Source organism: Seriola dumerili, unplaced genomic scaffold (genome assembly GCF_002260705.1).
Source record: "Seriola dumerili isolate Sdu_G_001 unplaced genomic scaffold, Sdu_1.0 BDQW01000044.1, whole genome shotgun sequence".
Lineage (NCBI taxonomy): Eukaryota > Metazoa > Chordata > Actinopteri > Carangiformes > Carangidae > Seriola > Seriola dumerili.
This window is the reverse complement of record NW_019174299.1, coordinates 2,146,643-2,165,947: the sequence shown is the minus strand read 5'-3', so window position 1 is coordinate 2,165,947 and position 19,305 is coordinate 2,146,643. Positions and strand designations below refer to the sequence as shown.

At 39.5% G+C, this 19,305-nt stretch overlaps 3 protein-coding genes across 3 annotated transcripts; all 3 read left to right on the top strand.

Annotated features, from left to right (window-relative positions):
* The first annotated feature begins 4,791 nt into the window (after window positions 1–4,791).
* igfals (insulin like growth factor binding protein acid labile subunit) lies at window positions 4,792–7,840 on the top strand. The gene is made up of 2 exons (XM_022739769.1): window positions 4,792–4,881; window positions 5,049–7,840. Exon 2 carries the CDS (start codon window positions 5,054–5,056, stop codon window positions 6,785–6,787), a length of 1,734 nt encoding a protein of 577 aa, XP_022595490.1. The 5' UTR covers window positions 4,792–4,881; window positions 5,049–5,053; the 3' UTR covers window positions 6,788–7,840.
* A 3,349-nt stretch (window positions 7,841–11,189) lies between these two features.
* On the top strand, window positions 11,190–12,518 carry LOC111217709. Its single transcript, XM_022739694.1, has 6 exons — window positions 11,190–11,312; window positions 11,418–11,561; window positions 11,653–11,844; window positions 11,944–12,051; window positions 12,186–12,275; window positions 12,462–12,518. The coding sequence occupies exons 1-6, from the start codon at window positions 11,190–11,192 to the stop codon at window positions 12,516–12,518; spliced, it is 714 nt and encodes a 237-aa protein (XP_022595415.1).
* A 108-nt stretch (window positions 12,519–12,626) lies between these two features.
* LOC111217456 lies at window positions 12,627–17,799 on the top strand. The gene is made up of 15 exons (XM_022739336.1): window positions 12,627–12,741; window positions 13,206–13,288; window positions 13,458–13,612; window positions 13,780–13,903; window positions 14,074–14,205; window positions 14,302–14,466; window positions 14,687–14,989; window positions 15,650–15,813; window positions 15,902–16,043; window positions 16,163–16,257; window positions 16,368–16,482; window positions 16,853–17,067; window positions 17,179–17,264; window positions 17,364–17,433; window positions 17,603–17,799. The coding sequence occupies exons 5-15, from the start codon at window positions 14,079–14,081 to the stop codon at window positions 17,669–17,671; spliced, it is 1,551 nt and encodes a 516-aa protein (XP_022595057.1). The 5' UTR covers window positions 12,627–12,741; window positions 13,206–13,288; window positions 13,458–13,612; window positions 13,780–13,903; window positions 14,074–14,078; the 3' UTR covers window positions 17,672–17,799.
* Window positions 17,800–19,305: the final 1,506 nt, after the last annotated feature.

Here is a 19,305-nt window from a genome sequence, read left to right as displayed (position 1 = left end):
TCAGTATTACAAATTAAGAAACTAATAGAATAAATTACATTTACTCATTTGTCAGACTCTTTTATCCAAAGCGACTAACAAGTGAGTGCATTGGCTGGGAATCGAGCCTGGGTCAACAGCTTGGGAAGCGGCTATGCTCAGCACTATATCACCAAAACCTATACCACCAATATGCAAGAAAGAAAAGTTGGTCATCATCGATTCATATAATTGAAATCCTCTATAGTTTACCAGTAAAAGGTGAACTCCTTTTCTAACTGAATTCTAACTGACTTACAAGAAGAGTCTGATCTTTATTCAGCCAGTGTATATGACATCAGGGTGTTTTACAGGATGGGTAAAATTACAGCCTCTATACATGCTATAAAATAGCTGAATCTCTGTTGATTAGCTAGTGAGAACTTGGCACATAAAAGGCAAGTTTCTAAAGGAGGCTGCAATGCAAACTCAAAAATTGCAATATATTGTAAATTTATTGTAAACAATAAAGACTACTACATCAAACAAATATCAAAAAATACAAGAAATAAGGATAGTGTTTAAGATCTAAGAAAATATTTTTAAAAAACCCTGTTATTTAAGTGCAAAAACTACAATGCTTTCTCTTGATAAATAACTATAAAAACCTCTAGCTTTCTAATTCATCCCTCTGGGATACAAGCTGCTCGTAATGTTAGGAAAAAACGGTTTAAATTGATTTCTTTCCTAAGAAACATTCTGTATATCTTTTTTATTGTAGCGTTCTTATATGTAAAGACATAATCCCCTATGTAAATGTAAACAAATGAGCATACAAATTATTATCATCAGTGAACCTTTTGAACCTCATGATGTTTATAGGTTAGCTTCATGTTTAAACACAAAGTGTATTTCAGAAGTATTTTTTAAAATTATTAACCACATACTGTATTTTCCTGTCTGAGTGTAACATGTTTTAATGTTATAGATCTGGTTCTGTCTGGTTCACACACTCAAGGGGTAAAATCAAATAGCTTAGTTGGGTCATCAGCTGTAATAATCTGCTCTTGTCACAAGGATCACAACCAATTAAGAAACAGTGGGTGACTTCCGCCACCTCCCAGATGTCGAGACAAAGCCAATGGATTCTCTCTCTTCTTAGAGAGCAGCGGGTTGACTGTGAGCTCACAGTGTTATTAATAGCCACTGCAGGGGTGTTGAGGGTCTTTGGCTGTCAAAGGGCTGAGGTGGCACTGCGGTTCAGAGCAGCGCTGAACCGCAATCACCTCGATGGGTGAAAGGCCACTGTACAGCCCTGTACAGTTTTAACGCTATCTTTCTCAAGCTAGACACGTTTCTCTTTGTTCAGTTTTAAATTACTGTGAAGGGGTTAACAGTCCAAAAATCTGCCAGATGATGGCAGTGTTGACGAAGCGTTGTCATTCGGTATTAACTCAAGTTGTTGTTTGCGTGTAACATATTCATATTTAACCTGTTCCACTTACCTTTCTTAACTTGGTTGGGGAAGCTGTGGGTTGCTCTCGCCTTAAGCCTGTGTAGGGACAAAGAAAACAATTTAGTTCAATTAAGCCTATCCACTTAGTAATAGCAGAAATAAAAGAAAAGAGCTCCATCCTCTAACAGTTAGTTTCTTAGTGAGATGTGTGGGCCCTGTTAAGAACAGGGACAAGAAAGTCTCCCCTTCATCTCCCCATTGTCCTGTCTCTCGCAGCAAAGCACCACTATCCACCATGTTATGTGCAACCGATGTGACCAACAGAAGGGTCCAACATTTTGCATGTCCAGAATCCTTCTGCACCAGCACAGGAGGATCTGTTTCTTTATGGGTTGTAGATTACAAAGCTATTTCATCCCCAGGTTTGAGCTTACTGCATTCAGCTGCTGGCTTTAATGTACTTATCTGAGGTTCACTGGGGTTGTATTGTGGCACTTGGCAGTTTTTACCTTACAAGAATAAAGTAGGTAATACCTCAGTAGGTCTTTTTAGTACTGGTTTATCATACAATATTTTATGTCTGACAAAATAGCTGGAAACGTTGTATGGTTTCAAAGGTGAATCAGCTCTGACCGTAAACAGTGCACAGATACCTGGATAGCAGCCTAAACAAAAAGACAAAACAAACAGAAAAGGTACTAATGTCTGAGTCATGATCCTACTTTTAAGGTTAATCTTTATTCACTTTTCATGCTCAAGTCTGTGTTCTGTGTTTTTAATCTGTGCAGCAAGACTTTGACTAGGTAATATATCTACAGTGAAAAAAATAAGTACACTTAATTAATTACACTTAAAAACTTAAATAGTAAACTTGCTTGATTTCTGAGTGTGATGTTGATAGACAGCAATTAAACATGTCTGTAAATACAAGAGGCACTAAGTGACTGAAAAGGGCCTAACAGAGCAGCATCTGAATTACTGGGGTGGGTGGGGTACAGATTATGTTTTAATGGATCCTAAAGGTTTGTACTTGGCTTCCTTGGCATTACATGTCAAGAGTTCTCTGACATTTATTTGCAGAGCAGTAGTGAAGAAGGCAGTACGATGAGTTTCAACACTGATCAGCGTGCATCCATCCAATTTAGATTGACATTATACCTTTCAGGCCTGTTCACCACTGCTGACGAAGCACAAAATTTATCCAGAACTATTTGAGAGAATCTTCCTTCCAGAAGCAAGGCACAGTCCAGTCAAACATTTCCAGCCACAGCAGCAGGCTCCTGCCACTTACTATTAAGACTCCTCTCCTCCACTCAGCAAGCCCACAGCAGCTGACAAACCTGGAAACCTTTGTGTCTGGTTGAGTGCCGGGGAATGAGCCAATTAGAGGTGTTTGTCAGGGGAGCAACAATCATGAAACAACTCACTATAGCATCCATTCTGAATGGCAATTTTTTGACAGGAATAGCAGAGAAAACCGCAGTATTTCCATGTTTGTAAAATTATTTGATATTCATTCTATGAAAGGATAAAAGCAAAACTTCCTTTCATTATTGAGATAGTACAACCTACAAGCAAAGACATCAAGAAATATCAGAACTAAGGCTGTTGTTAATTACATGATCTATGTTTTTTTTAAATAACTCCTGCTCATACTACATGCAGCATTAAATAGTTTCCTTTGGATGTTTAAGAGCGCCCTTTTCAGACAAAGGAAAAATCAAGCTGTTGGGCCTAAAATGACAAGAGACCAGCAGTGCTCTCTACTGGTAAGAGAAATAAAAATTCAAGTTCATTAAACGATTTGGTCTCCTCAGTTTTCTCAGTACAAATGACCACAGCTTCCTTCAGCATCTGTCAAACTAAGATTAGTTTGTTGGTAAGACATGCTGGTTTTATGTTCTGTGTGGTCTTGTTGGTTGTGTGTCTCCTCTTTTCTGTTTATTTGTTAATTTATTGCGGAACTGCAGTGCAGAGTCCAATACCAATTTGCCCATGTGGGGAAATAAAGTAGATCTTGATCTTGATACGCATATTAACAAATGTTTCAGTCAGGACACATTGGTCTTTTTACATGACACATCTCACATGGCATGCTAAATAAATGAATAAATAAATAAAACATCTATGTCTTTTTGGTATGTGACGTACGTGATATATCTTATCAAAGAAAACATTCCAATTACAAAAACACAAGTTACTTAAGATTCACTCTGTATGCTGTAAATTTGTGCCATATTAATATTTCAATATAAAGCTGTATAATATGATTTACACATTTAAAAATATTGATTTTAGATTATAACTTAAATTTAAATGGCAATGATGGACTTATCAGTAATTTACTGAGTGTTATGCTATTGAAGAAGGGAAGTTGGTGCTGTGCATCACATACCCTGCAACCAAATAACATTTAGTCTACTTATTTGCTCCAGACATGGACCAGATTTGAGTGACCCACATGATACATTTTCTTCATACTGTTATAAATCCAGTGTTGGCAAGTCAATCAATGAAATTCATGTGCACACAGTGTTATCTGGATTTGGTTGTCCTTTAGAGCATGACCAGTTCATGGTTGTCTAAAAGAACCCAGATACCAAGAACAAGAGTAAATAGAAAGTTAGTCATTACAATAATCGATTAGGAAATGGACCTCTGGAACTGACCTCATCCTGCACTGTCGAATAAGTGAATGCAGCAGAAATGACACTGGCACTAAGTCTCTTACATATAGTTGTTGCCATGATTCAGACAGGTGCATACACTTTATTTTATTCAAATATAACATGGAGTGATGGCAAAGGGGATGGTTAAATTGATTTTTAATGACGTATACAATTCAAGCTTTGGGGTAAGAAGTTAAATAAAACTTTGCCTCTTATCAAACAATGTCCAATATTTCTCTGGTAAAAGGTTAAGTATAAGCAAAAAGGAAAAAGTTGAAAATTTAGTCAAGGGTCTAGTGCACTGGGTTCATCTTATCTCTTTTCCACAGTGTATCAGTCAAAATCTACAGTAAATGCACTCAGTGGCAGGACCCTGACTTTAGTAAACACAAAAGGCCACTCAGATATAATCCCTTATAAGGATGACAATACTAAGTACCCTTAATATTATACTAAGGCAAAAAAGTATATTTCCATTTTACATTTGACTTCATCATTAAAAACATCAGATTATGGATTTGACATTACCAAAGTTGATATTAGTGACGGCAAGCTAATTATCGTTTAAGAAAACATAACAGGAAATTCTGATAAGAACATGAAAACCTACTGGCAACACGCAGCTCAGGTCTAATGGAAATGAACGGGTTAATTACAGTTAGTTACACATTCAGTGCAGCTGACTCAAAAAAGGTTTGGGGGCTTGTCAGAATTTCAGCATACAAACAACTGCACAAGGTTCAGTCATTCAGTATTTGACAGCCTGTCCACCTTAAATCAAGACCTCTCAGATTTAAGGTAAGCAATATAATTTAGGCCTTACAGCATGAAAACATTTAGAATTCAAAATTTCCTTAAAAGACTGAAATAACAAAACTAGGAAGACATTGTATTTTAACAGCATTCTGTGTTCTGTGGTGAATTTAATGAATATTTATATATTGATGGTAATATTCTATTCACAGCTGGTATGCAAACCATTGTGCTGTTGGTACTATGGGTACTGGGAACATCACTGGTGTTACCAGACCCCGACACAGCTGGAGAGAAGGTGACTGAAGAGCCTATTCCATGTTCTAAGGGCTGCACCTGCCTGCATGATGACTACAGCTTGGAGCTCAACATGTATTGCAGTACTCGTAACTTCACACAAGTCCCGTCTGACATGCCAACATCCACCCATTCTCTCTGGCTGGATGGCAACTTGTTCACCACACTTCCAGCAGTGTCTTTTAAGGATCTTACCAACTTGGACTTTTTGAATCTGCAGAGCGGCCAGCTGGTGACACTTGACCCTCAAGCTTTCAAAGGACTTAGGTCGCTAGCACACATTCACCTTGAGCGAAATGGCCTCCGTTCGTTACCAGGTACAATCTTCCAGAACACACCTAACCTTGCTTCACTCAGTCTGCACAACAACCAGCTCACTCGCATTGAGGAAAGACTGTTTGCAGGACTCTCCCACATGTGGCTTCTCAACCTTGGGTGGAACTCAATAGCAGTCTTACCTGAAACAGCTTTCCATGACCTGCAAGGTCTACGAGAGCTTGTTCTTGCAGGGAACAGACTCGCTTACTTGCAGCCACAGCTTTTCCAAAATCTTGTTGAGCTTAAAGAGTTGGATCTAACTGGGAATTACCTCAAGGTTATCAAAGCCAATGTGTTTCTTAAACTCATTAAATTGCAAAAGCTGTACCTGGCCCAGAATCACATTGTGACAGTGGTGCCCAGAGCCTTTGCAGGCATGAAGTCGCTCAGATGGTTGGATCTCACAAACAACAGATTGACTTCTCTGCATGATGACACTTTCCTGGGCCTGCACAGTCTTCATGTACTGCGTCTCTCCAACAACTCCATCACAGGAATTAGGCCCAGGACTTTCCGTGATCTGCAGTACTTAGAGGAACTACGCCTCAGTTACAACAGGATCCGAGCCCTGGGGGAGAGGATCTTTGAAGGGCTTTGTCATCTGGAGGTCTTAGAGCTAGAACACAACCAAGTGCAGGAGGCACAAGTGGGTAGTTTCACAGGCCTCTCTCATGTGGCTGTCATCAACCTGTCTGGAAGCTGCTTCCACAGTCTGCCAGACCAAGTATTCAAAGGTCTGCCAAAGCTTCACAGCCTTCATCTGGACAGAGGCTGCCTAACAAGGATCACAACTCAAGCGTTCACTGGACTCTCTGGTCTAAGGAGGCTTTTCTTGCAGCACAACAACATCTCTGTGGTAGAACGCCAGAGCTTTGTAGATCTGGTTGGCTTATCGGGACTGGACTTGAGTTTCAACAAATTGGAGGTTCTAACAATCCACACATTCTCTGGTCTCAAGAATTTGGAGTACTTGCTGTTGTCCAACAATGAATGTCGACAGTTTTTGCAGAACGGCACAAAGCAGGTACTTCCAAGGATGCGCTTTCTGGACCTGAGAGCTAATGCCTTGACAAACATGGTCCCTGATTTCCCAGAGAATATGGAAAAACTTTTGTTGTCGGGGAACCGTTGGAAATGTGACTGCAGCTCCCTCCCACTCAGAAACTACAGCTTGAGGAATCCATTGGTGATACCTAGGCGAGTGGAGACCCATGCAGAGGGAGAAGAGCCTGACACAACCATCACCCTACACAACAACATTACATGCACCAGCCCACCACGTCTAGCTGGTCAGGACCTACGGGATATTGACAATGAATTCTTCCAAGGCTGCTAAGCAGACCCAGTATACAGTCATGTTTAGAGGATTTGTTGGTACACAGCACAGAATATTTCAAAATTGTTATCAGCAATTCAACGATATCAATTCTCTCAGTTTTTGATTTCAAGATCGAAATTGTATTGCTCATGTGTGATTCATTTTCTTTTTTCACAACAACAGTATTTATAAATTGTTGTTATTTGTAGCGTGTATAAAAATGTAATTTGTTTCAGATTTGAGGGTTGCAAAGAATTTTCTTCAATGAAAAGACCAAAACCATTTTTTCTTTTGCTTCAGCTTGATGGAGTCATATTAAATGTACTTGTTTAATTGTGGGAGAATGTGATGACAGTTGGTAAATTGTCATCTCTCTGCAGAAAATTTTATGGAACCAATCCACAACAAATGCTTTGAAATAATTCAGTCTATAGTGACATTATAGAATAAGATGGACTGTAAAGAGCTGAATTTTACCACTGTGGTGGGGTAGCTTGATATGACAGGTCTCCAAAAAAGTGGATAAATCCAGGTGTGATGTATTTTGAAGTATCTTTAAAATAGCCTACTTTTAGTTTGTTGCTCCATAAACCACCTGAACCTCCATTCATGCCCTTGAACACAGAAAATATCAAATTTACATAACAATATGATAACACTTTTGTAGCTGTGGTCATGAGCATTGTAGGACAATAAAATGGAGATAACAAGCAAATCAGCAAACCCTGAAAAACAATGGCAACACGGCCTGTAATTTGAAATGGAAACACACGTGGCACAGGTTTCTGGAAGCCCCCAAAACACTTATACAAAACTGAGAGCAACAAACTGAAATGTCATCTTACAAAATTTTAAGTTTAAGCCATTGAGCTCACATTTTATTAAATTATTTATGTGACTGGGCTGGGTGGTTACTGGCAGAAAAAAATATACACAGCTCATACACTAAAATGTCCTCAAGTATGTTGTAGATGTTGTATTATTTGGTGTAGTAAAGCTCCATGTTTGTCACTTTAAAAAGACGCACTAATGGGAAACTGCCTTAAAGGTGCAATAAAAGTATTAAAACTGTGTGCCTTCCCTTCATTAAAGATGTTACCTGTACCAACATAGTACACAGGTTTAGCCACTGTACAGTTGTCAGTTTATTAGGTACACCTAGCTCAACTTAACACAGTCAACAGCACTGTAATAAATTCTCCCTACACAACGATTGTCATGTTCAGGTGTTGATTCAATTGTATGTAATTTTGGAGGCAACAGTCTGTAGTGCTGTTAATCTGTATTGCGTTATACAAATAGGTGTGTCTGTCACAGATTTGAATGGGATGGACAAAATAACAGTAAGACCTGTCAACACAACGTAGCACAACTCAATTACTAATAAACTACCAACTGACTGTACATTTCACCACTGACTGACTCTCTCGTGAGTCATTGGCAACATGGCAAAAAAATATAACAAACACAATACCATGAAAATATGTAGGCCTGCCTGGATAGAAGCAGGATATATGTAACGTTTCCTATCAGTCAAACCACTGGCATACATTCGACAGAGCACCTGCAAATGATAAATAACTTCAGGACAACAGCTAGCAAGCTAGCTTGCCGACTGCACTGTCCATCTACTCCCTAGAAATTCAACATGAATTTCGACAAGTCAAAATGCCAACATGTTCATACAGTGGATTTACTTATGTCTGTCCACTAACTGTGCAGCCTACTGAGCTGAACCTACCGGACATTTCTTTCTTTCTCTGTCAGGAATAGCCCTCGCCGAAGTTCTGTACGCTAAAACGTTTCTTCAGACGTAAAACACTGTGTGTTTTATGCGGCTTTCGTTAGTTGAGATATTTCTGACAGCACTTGAAGGCAACATTGTTGACGATGCCCTCGTGCTGCACACAGAAGTTTTCTGTTGCCACTGGTTACCAAGGACCCTCGGTAATGAACTGCGGATCACAAACTGTACCGTTGCATAAAATAAAATACTCGTTTATCTTACTTGCAGACTTATCCCTGCGAGAAGGAAATGGACTTAAATCCTTCGTCGTGTTGGAATTCAATTCTTGAGAAAGTGAAGCCACATATACCAACCATCGACTTCGACTCGTTAGCAGTATGTGTTTTGTTTTCCTTCCTGACTGCTAACCTAACTGAAAATATTTTTTTTTCTTTTCTTTTCTTTTTTCTTTTTTCTTTTTTTTTTTTTTTTTTAGAAAAAGAAAAGAAAAAACACAAATAACACACAATAACGTTTCCTCTTAACATTACAGTCTGAAAATGAAGAGATTATCACCATATATCAAAGGCCAGCTGGTCTTTCCCTGAAGGTCCTTGAAGACTTTGACAGTTTTTCAGTGGAAGATGCTGAACTGGAGGTTAGTTCATTATAGTTTATTTTCATGAGTGTTAATGGAACTTGCTCATGTCTGAAACCCCAAACTTAGGCCTGCATGATTGGTAATCACTGATATGTGTGTGTTTTCTCAATCAGAGGCTGTTGAAACCTGTAGCACAGACAAGCTGGTCAGAAGAGACTTGTGACAGCCTGAGTTTGAAGTTGTATGATGATCAAATTGCAGAAAATAAGACTGCAGTTCAGTGGGATACAGGAGGCTCCGATGCTGATGCTGAGGTGGGTTATATTAATCTGCAGTTGCTGTTCTGATGAGAGTAAAGCACACTAGAGCTGTGATACACTCAATATGCACCCTTTCCTTTCCTGTTTCAAAATTTAAGGCAGGTGCTTGTCAGAGCAACACTGTAGAGTTCAACAGAGCAAAGCTGGAAACCTCTGTAAAACCGCATTTGGACAGCATGAAATCTGATGTGGATTTCTCTGTCCTCTCATTTGCGGTAAGTCTGAGAAAGTAAGAAAAGTAAACATAGCTAAACTTTATCAAGTTATGGTTGATGCACATAATTATTATCTAGGTGCCATACCTTCTTATCTAAAAAAAACAAACAAAAAACAATCTCTTTTCCTTTCATGCCTACATTCAGAGGCTTGACCAGTGGGATCTGGATAGTGTCCTCCAAAATCTGAAAGAGGATGGGCTGTCTCTCCAACAACATGTGTCAGTTGACACACATGCAAGTAAGTAATTATAACACACTTCCCCGTAGCAATGATGAATGATAAAGGGGGCTATGTACTTTATCATTTACATCATGAATTTATTATCTTGTGTTATAATTTCAACAATTTGTGTTCGCAGATGGTGACAAGTACAGCCCCCAGCAGAATGTAATGGAGAAGCTAGTTACTTACTGTAAAAGCCAGTCATCTAAGTCTGTGTCAGAGCCTGGGAAAAGTCCAAACATCATCAGGTAAGTCATGTCACTGCTTAGTGATTGTGACTACATTTGGAGGCTAATAATACAAATAATATTAATAATAACATGTTTCATGCAGACAGAATAATGTGTGGAGCAAATCATTGGAGAGGATGGCAGAGATTCCCAGCTACCAGGAATACCCCACTGTTTATATTGACTTGCGTTGTCCTGATCCTTCAATAATACCACCAAGAACATCCCCAAATCTTTCATCACAGTCCAGGTCACCAGCCAAATACCACACTCACGGGGAAGCACCACCTGCAAAGATACACAACCTGAAAGTGCACACTGGATCATGGATGGAGGACAGGTGAATACAGTATATCCTGCATTAGAAAACATTTTTCATGCTTCAGTCTAGCACATTTTGTTTCATTCCTCATTCCTTTCTGTTGTTTCTCTGTGTATAGGGAGGCGACTGGCAAGAGTGTGCTACTTCAGAAAATAAGGAAGATGAATCAAAATGGGAATAAATATTCCAATAACTACATCGATCCATCAGAGTCAGTACTAGGAAATGAAGCAGAGGAACTGAAAGACAAGCCACCACAGCCTGTAGAGTCTGCATGTAGCTATGACTCACAACATGTGTGGGTAGATAAACAATCTTCGCCTATACAATCTGACTCCAGAGAACCTAAAACGGAAAGCCCACCAACTGTTCAGCAAACCTCAGTTAAACAACCAAAGCAACAAAGGTATGGGTTTCCTCTTTATTATTCATTCAACACATCATCGACAATAAACAAATATTGTAACCATGACGATCCATCTGTTAGTGACCAACAGAGACAACAACGAAAGCAGACATTACAGCATGAACAACAGCAAATTCTTAAGCAACTGGAAATACACTGTCCAACCAAATCTGTCTATCAGAAGCAGTCGGCTGCTGAAAGGACTGATGTTCTTTATGATTTCGTAAGTGCCACAAAATTAAAAAAAAAAAAAAGAAAAAGAAAAGAAATACATTTTGTACATTTTCCTACACTTATTGTGACTTATTTTTCAGGAAGCATCTCACCTGCAATCAGTCAATACACTACCAGAAGATATTAAAAGTAAGGCCAGCATGCTACTGACTGTCAATCTCTCCTGTCCTGGGATGGTTGGAGACAGAGTTCATGGAAAAAGGAATCCAGCTGCAACCAAAGCACACATCTACAACACTTTGGTGGCTTGGTTTATGTCCTTGGTTAGTGAACACTGGCTTCTCTCTCCTAGTGTGAGCCAAAGTTTGTTGTTTGTGACACCAAGTTCATAACTCACCATGTCGGGTCACTTGTTTATGGGTCATTAGGTTGGCCCAGACACACTTGATGATGAGGAAGCCGAGGGTGCTGGAGAGGTCCCATTCTGGGTTGCAGGACTTCAGCAGCTGTGGACAGAGAATGGACTGGTTTTACATGTTTTAGCTGTGGCTCATCACTGTTATAAACCAAGGGTACAGTCAATAGCAAAAACGAACATCTTCAGGCTTTACAATGTCTGATGATCTTGGCAGTGATGTTGTTCTTTTTGTTTTTATTTTATAGAAATGGGACATAGACATCCATGCACCTTTCTATAGCCATGTCTGTAGGTTTCTCTCTGAGACCTCACTCACTCAGATTGCTCCCTGGCTACCTGAGCTCCAGATCTTGCTGAACCAACAAGCCTACGCGTCACCCATTCACCTGCCTTCCTCCTGTTTAAATTGTTTCATCTCTGCCACCTTCAACAAAAAGGTGCTTTGCTACTGAAAGTGTGATTTAATTTACTTCAAAGATCTAAGATGATTTTGCATTCTGTTGACTGCATCTTGTTCCCCTGGCTTTGTATTTCAGGTTATCGATAGGACATTTGGTCTCACTCCAGGTTTTTACTGGCAGACTATGGAAACTCAGGAGCGTGTTTGTAAGAGGAGAGAGACCACACAAGCACTGCACACAGAGGTGAGCACGTTGCCCTTCAGAAGTGTACTTCAGGGGTAGGAAGCACTGAATCAGAGGCATAGCAGTAAAGGTGGAGAAACTGAATACTGAAAACTGAAAACTTATATTAACTTCCCCCTTTATTTTTGTTGTAGGTATCAGTTGCTCTGGGGTTCAGTGGCTTCTTCCTACATCCCCTCATAACACACTACACCCTCCAGCTTGTCGTCGACTCAGGACTCGATGTGTGTGGTCTGAGGCTCCTTTATCCACCACACAGGCTCCTGAGTGACAGTGCTGGTAGGACATAACTAAAGCCATGTGTTCATAAAATAACTCAATAACTCCCTCTGGCTTATCGGTCTGGTGTATATCCTGGATCCAGCTCTGGCCATATGTCAGTGTCTTCACAATATTCCTCTCATTCATAGGTGGTGTTCCAGTCAACCAGAGAGCTGATGAAACCTGCCAGCCTGTCCTTGCCCTAGCTGTTCGGGGTTCTTATGCCCACTCATTGTTGAAGGATATAACTAGTTCCTTTGACACTTTTTTGCCCAAAGAGACAAATCCAACTTCTGTTAGCAGAAGTCAAGAACCTCCCCTGGTCTACTCCCCTCAACTGGCCAGTCAGGTCCACAGGGAGCTGTGTTTGTGGTTTTCAGGAAGATTACAAGGAGGAAGTGCACAGAGTCACAGCCAGCCTCTGAATAGGTTTGTTGTTAAAATTTCAAAATGCCAAAGTCATTCAACAGCCTGATATTTTTGACTCTGTATATTTGTTCTCAATTTATCAGTATTATGACTATTTTGAGCAAATGTGAGATGGATTTGATAAATGAAGGGGGGGGGGGGTTAATCAGATTGATCTACTTCAAATTAACTGCAAGTAAATTGAAATTGATTTTTAAAATAGACAATAGAAATGCTGCAACTGTAAATCTAAATCTTTATGTTCTTAAGGAAACTCTCAACAAGCTACATTTAACTGAAATAACCAAAAACCAAAAAATAGTGAGACTAATGAAGCTGAGGTTTTAATATTACTTAAAGCCCTCCCTCAGAGCCACGAGGGATTTACCTGAAACATACTACAGCACAGTCCCTTTATTACTGTGACACTGTTTTGTTTTTATTTTAATGGTGTTACAGTCTGTCTCCCTCACTTTTGTTTGTAGAGTTGTGCCTTCGGATGACAGAGTCAGAGGCAGCCTGTTCAGTTTAAGTAGATCGTCTGCCTTTCTGTGTGCTACAACTAAAGGTATTGTAACTCAGCAGTCAAAAACTGTCGCAAGGGAGAGAACTGGCTCGTGTCCGTAATTCATTTTCAACTTTCATCTTTACTGTCCTGAGGGAAATTTTGTTTGCAGCAAGGATAAAAGATGTTTACTTGGAGTGGAGCTCCTAATCCTTCTCTCTCTCCTGCTTAGCTGACATACTCCTCGTGGCGTCGCCTGTTGTGTCTCCATGTTGTTATGGCCAAGTGTTGGCTGTTTGTGAACGTAGAGGCTTCAGTCTGTTGGGGCTGCAGACACTTCGGCTTCAGAGACATGGAGCTCCAGGCCTCGGACTCACCAACCAGCAGGTAAAACTACATGATACTCAGTTAGAGGTGAGAGATTCAGAGGGACGCTGTGCTGGAAAATGATCACACATCATGAAACATGCTTGTACTGTAAAGGAAACACAGATTTCTCCTCGTACTTCTTTACTATTTATTACAATGGTGACGTCTGTTTATATTTTTTCTAGACAAATGTGTTCTGCAGTCCACCCACCGTGACCCTGGATCAGGAGGTGGACCTTCCCTCTCAATGTCTGGTGTTGATACTGAGGAAAGAAAATGCGGTGCACCACAGTGTTAGTCTGCCTGCAGGTCTCAGATTTTATCTCAGATTCTATCCACAACATAATATAAGTTCATAAATTATATAAAAAAATATATATATATGTAAAGTACAATTTTGGATGTAATAATGCAGAAAGTCTACATTGTCATGTTTTTCTTTGCCATTAAAATAACGTTCGACTGCCATGCTGTTTCAGCTCTAATGAGAGAATTTAAGGCTCAAAAGCTTGTGGGCTGCCTCCACTCCAGGCTTAATGGTGTGGACACAGTAGAGCCAAGTTTCTGTTTCCATACTGTGCCCTACAGCCGTAACCTGTTCCACATCTTTGGTAAGCAGTGTGTGTTCAGTGTCCTGAAAAACCTTGACAGATGCTCCTCTACTGTTGCCATTTATGTTTCTTATGTACAGCGTGCTTTATTTTTAGTTCGGTCCATGTGGACAGTGCCAGATCCTCCTGGTGTGATCCTGCCCCATCACAAGTGTCTGTCCAATTCTGAAATGGAGCAGGTGGTGATTTTGACCCTGTGTGGGAAGGACATGAGCCAAGGCCTGAGCCTCCTACACAGAGTGCTGACAGAAGGGCCAGAAGGTGGGTGAAGTTCAACTATATTTCTGAAAGCACAGCCTTTCCTGGGTTTTGGAACTGGAGGTAGCAGCAAACAAACAAAATACACTATCAGATAAACATAGGAGCCAACAAAGTTTAATGAATTAACAAATTAATGAGTATGTGAGTGAATCATTTCACCAGAATTGTCGTAACTCCAATGTTTAAATGGTTGCAATGTGTTTTTTATTTGATATTCTAGGCGATGCACAACACGCACATTTCAAGCTACTTGGTTTGAAGTGGCTGCCCGTGCTGACTCGACTTCAGGCCCAGGAGCTGAGTCCTTACGAGGTGGGAGAGCAGCTCTACCGCTGCAGCCAGGAAAATCTGATGTCCTCTCCTGCTCTAGTGTGTGCTCTCAGACGGATGGATGCTTTTGCTTCACTGCAAAAGCTCCTACCGCACGATTACCCCGGTAACCTGAGTGTCCTGATGTCACCCACACCTGAAGTGGCCTTCAGACAAGCCTCCCTCTTCTTCTTTGACCATGAGCTGATTTCTGGTGAGTTTGTTGAGTGCTGTATAAAATAATGCAATCAGATACCGTGTCTAAAATCAAATCTCCTGAGGCATGCTCCAGTATTTTCTGAGTCTATCACAAGGATAGATGTAAGGAAAACATGAGCAGATCATTTCTCTGGGTACAGACCACAGTGTAGGCCCACCTCCCCAAAACTGCACAACAAAAGTTTTGTGTAAAAAAAAAAAAAAAAAAAGAAGAAAACGAAAACAACCCCATCTGAAATGATATTTACAACAACCATGGCGAACTTGTTTTTACATTGTTTCTGGATTTAATTGATTTAGTGATACTACACATAGTACATATTGTAATTTGCCAGATAAGTTCTGTTGAATTTCATAATGATGACACTTCATTGTAATTATTTGGGGAATTACACTTACAAATTCTCTTTGAATCTGTAGCACACAATTTTCTGGCTGCAAGCTCCAGAAAGCACATACACTATATAATCTCTATATGTCTTTATATCACAAATCAGACCATAAATACTTTATATAAATCTGACTCACAAAAATATTTCATGTAGGTCAGAATTTTGTAAAACAAATAGTAAACTAGTGGCAAACACTTTTATATTGCGGTAATACTGGTGCTTTCAGTGATAAAACCGAGCAGTAAGAGTGACTTTATGTTCAGACCCACAGATGCTGCTCACTGTGTGCCTATTCAAGCCGAGAGTCTGGAATCACGCTCTGACTGAAATATTCCACAAGCTCCAGCAGAGTGGCCTCATGTTGGTCGGCCTGCGAGTAGTGACCCTTGGCAGGAGCGATGCTACCTCACTACTCTCTGCAGAAAGTGTAACTAACTGAACGTCTAACTGAAGAATTTGTTGTCATTGTCAAACTGTAAGCCTTGATAATTCATAGTATTACTTGCTCTGTGCAGGAGCCCTCAGACTTGGACGCCCATGTGGAGTGCCTGTGCTCTGGGTCCTCACTGGCTCTCTGCCTCCAGGGAGAAAACGCTGTGAAGAGGCTGCTGGACGTGCTGGGCCAAGAGGACTCATCCCTCTGGACAGACTGTTATGGTATGGCTCATTTATACAATGGCATCTGTGGTCAGTGCATCAGACTGCAAACTGGTACGTATTCCAGAGCAGGATTGCTATGCTGCTTTATGTTTATATGTCAGTAACTAATGCCATAGGTTCGGGATCATATCAGAAAGCAGTGGAGGATGTGAAGAGGCTTTTCCCAGATGGGCTATGCTGTAGTGAGAGCAGTACAATGAGACAGGAACAGGTATATGTCCAACACAGGACTTCAACATTACATTGCTTTTAGTGCTTGGATTGTACTTGTACCTGATAAAATACAGGCATTCTGTGCTGGCTCTTGGTTTCTTGTTTCAGATACTCAGCATGTGTTCAGACCCATTAGCCTCTGTGGAGCGTGAACAGAGCTGCACGCTGGCCGCTGTGGCCCAGGAAACTGTGTCACCTTCAAATGCATCAGGAACAAGACAAGGTTAGGAGGACTACTTGTCTGGTTTAATTTTCATAAAAAGACTATATATGTGTTAGTAACTTTTGTTTGAGAACAATGCTGTAAACTCTGCAGAACTAGACTATGCCTTATATTTAGGTTAAAATAGTGATGTGCCCATAATCACAGGAATACTGTACATATCAAACTGATTTTAGAGTCAAACCATTAAACATTGCATGGTTCAATCATTTATTAAAGCAAAACTGGTCCCTTTAAATTATTTAATGATTTATTGGGACTCTGGCAGAGGCTGTTCTGGAGAGGATGTTGAAATGTGACTCAGTTCCAGATAAGCTTTGTAAACAGTGCAGAAAACAAATGTCCTGTTTTGCTTGTTTATTGGTACCAGGGTCCCTGATACACAGTCCTCTCTGGCAGACAACCTGTCTGCTGATACCCTTAGATGCCCCACTGCTCGGCCAAGTGCGCTCCCAGCTGGAGATGCTGGAGCAGCTGCTGAGGTCAGGCTGCCATCTGGTGGCAGGGAGGATGTGCATGCTGGATAACAAACAGAGGAAACACATTGCTGAGACACTCAAAGTGTCATCAAGTGGAAATGAGAGGGTGAGCAGTGTGGCTTTCATACAAGCTGCTTCAGCGCATACTTTCTTACACACAGTGCCATCAGCAGTTGATCTTTTTTTTTTTTTTTCTGGTCTATTGTGTCCTTAAAAGATGACTCATCTTTACATGGCCCCCTGTCTCATCATGGCTCTGCAAGGGGAAAAAATTGTAACTGCCTTCAACCTGCTCCTTGAAAGGTATGAAAAGACACAACTCAAACCTGTTGTGAATATGTTAAGAATACTTACATGTACATAACGTTTTCTTTTTAAATGTGCCTTTCATTGTTACACTAGCATTTACAAGGACAGGCCAGACCTAGAGAATGTGGAGGAAATGATAATCTACCCAGGAAGTGAGAAACAGGTACACTGAATGACTATAATTCAGCTTTTGGTTTAAATATATTTAAACAAGTAATTTGTCTTTAGTTGGTTTACGATTGTTGTTTGTTTGTTTTCAAGTGGTGCAGCAAATATCATTTTACAGTTTGTCAACAAGTCACCGTTACACAATGTTCTGTTCTCTCCTCCAGGCTAAGCAGCTAATATGCTACCTGTTTGATGCCTTGTCTCCTGAGAGCTGTCATGCCATTGTGCCATAAAAGTTCAAATGTGAACAAAACCATTTTCTGAAGAACAAGCAGCATCTGGAGACATTTTCATAAGGTGTCTGCTCTGAATCGTTCAATACATAGTTGTCTCAGTTTATATAAATGTTTTTCCATACTGTTGAAAGGCAATAAATGGATTTTTCCTATAAATCCCCCTTCCTCTCATCTGGTGCCCACACGACTTTAAGGCACAAGTAGAATTTTATGAACATAAGTTGTGTTTGAGACAATAAGTATTCACACATTTCAGATGAAAAATTATTTTAATTCTCAAGATGATAAAAATAATTTTGTGAACTCTGTAAACCATTGCATAACTGTAGTGTAACAATTGAACAAGTGTTAACAAACTAGTAATACACTACAGAAATTATGCAGTACACAATCCTCAATGTAGAAAAGAAAAAAGCTAGTATTCTAAGACTTGCACCAATTTTTGTGTTCACGACACAAAAAATATCAATATACCAACAGAATAATTTCTACGATTATCAGTAGAGAATTTCCTACATATCCATACAGCTTGTCACAAAATAAGGGACATTTTTCTTAATCTATCTATAAATAATGTCTAAACTCACTGACATTAAGTAAATAAATCCATGAAATGCAATTTCCTCAGATATAACACATTTTCTATTAAATCACTGTATTACCCTGAGAAAAATACATTTCTTTCCTTATAGTTCCTCATTATGCTGACAAATAGAAACTTGAAAACTTGCATTTGTTTTAGTTCTAATAAATTTTATTGAATAGCAGTTCACAACTAGATGCTACATCATAATGAATTAACTGCGCTCCATAATATCCAGTGACCCATTCATTGAATATCTAATTTAGAACAATACATTCAATATTTCAGGGCTTCAATGTTAAAATAACATTTCTACTGAAATTTTCTAAAGTGTATGGAACAACTGGTTCCACATTCAGATTATTTACTTTCGACACCACCTGTTGTACTAGTATTTTACTCATTTTGAACAGTTCCATACATCATACTCATACATGTACAAGATTGCATAAATCTTCAGGCTCCATTTTCATAATATTAAAAACAAAAAGACAACACAACAACTAACAATAATGCAAAATAGATTAAACTATTCCAATGCAGAGCATAATGATACATCTATTACAGTTCATTTACAAGATTCTTCCTATTTGGTGCTTTTCCTCACAAACAACTGAGTTTTTGGTGCCAAATAAGTAATTGAGATCAAAACGGTGTATTCAATGGTTAGGTATTGCTGTGTTTTCTTCAATGGTATGGCAAATACAGACTGAGATAAGACAATTATAAGTCAATTTAAATGGCCTGAATGCAGGAGATCATTTAGCAATCACATTGTGGTCCACAAAAATATTGTAAGGCACTGGAATTTTGATTCTAATTAAATAGACCGAATGTTGTCTCAGAAATATTCTCGATACCAATCAACATTATGTAATTATTAAAAGGCACAGATGTACTTCAAAGTGTAATTGGTCCGTTAGACATAAATTTAACAAATCTGAAGAATGTAAAGAAATGTATGCTGTGCTTACCAAGTGAATGCTTGTTTCATTTCTTTTCAGAAAACTTGAATTAGGGTAAGTAGACCACTAGAGAGATCAAGAGC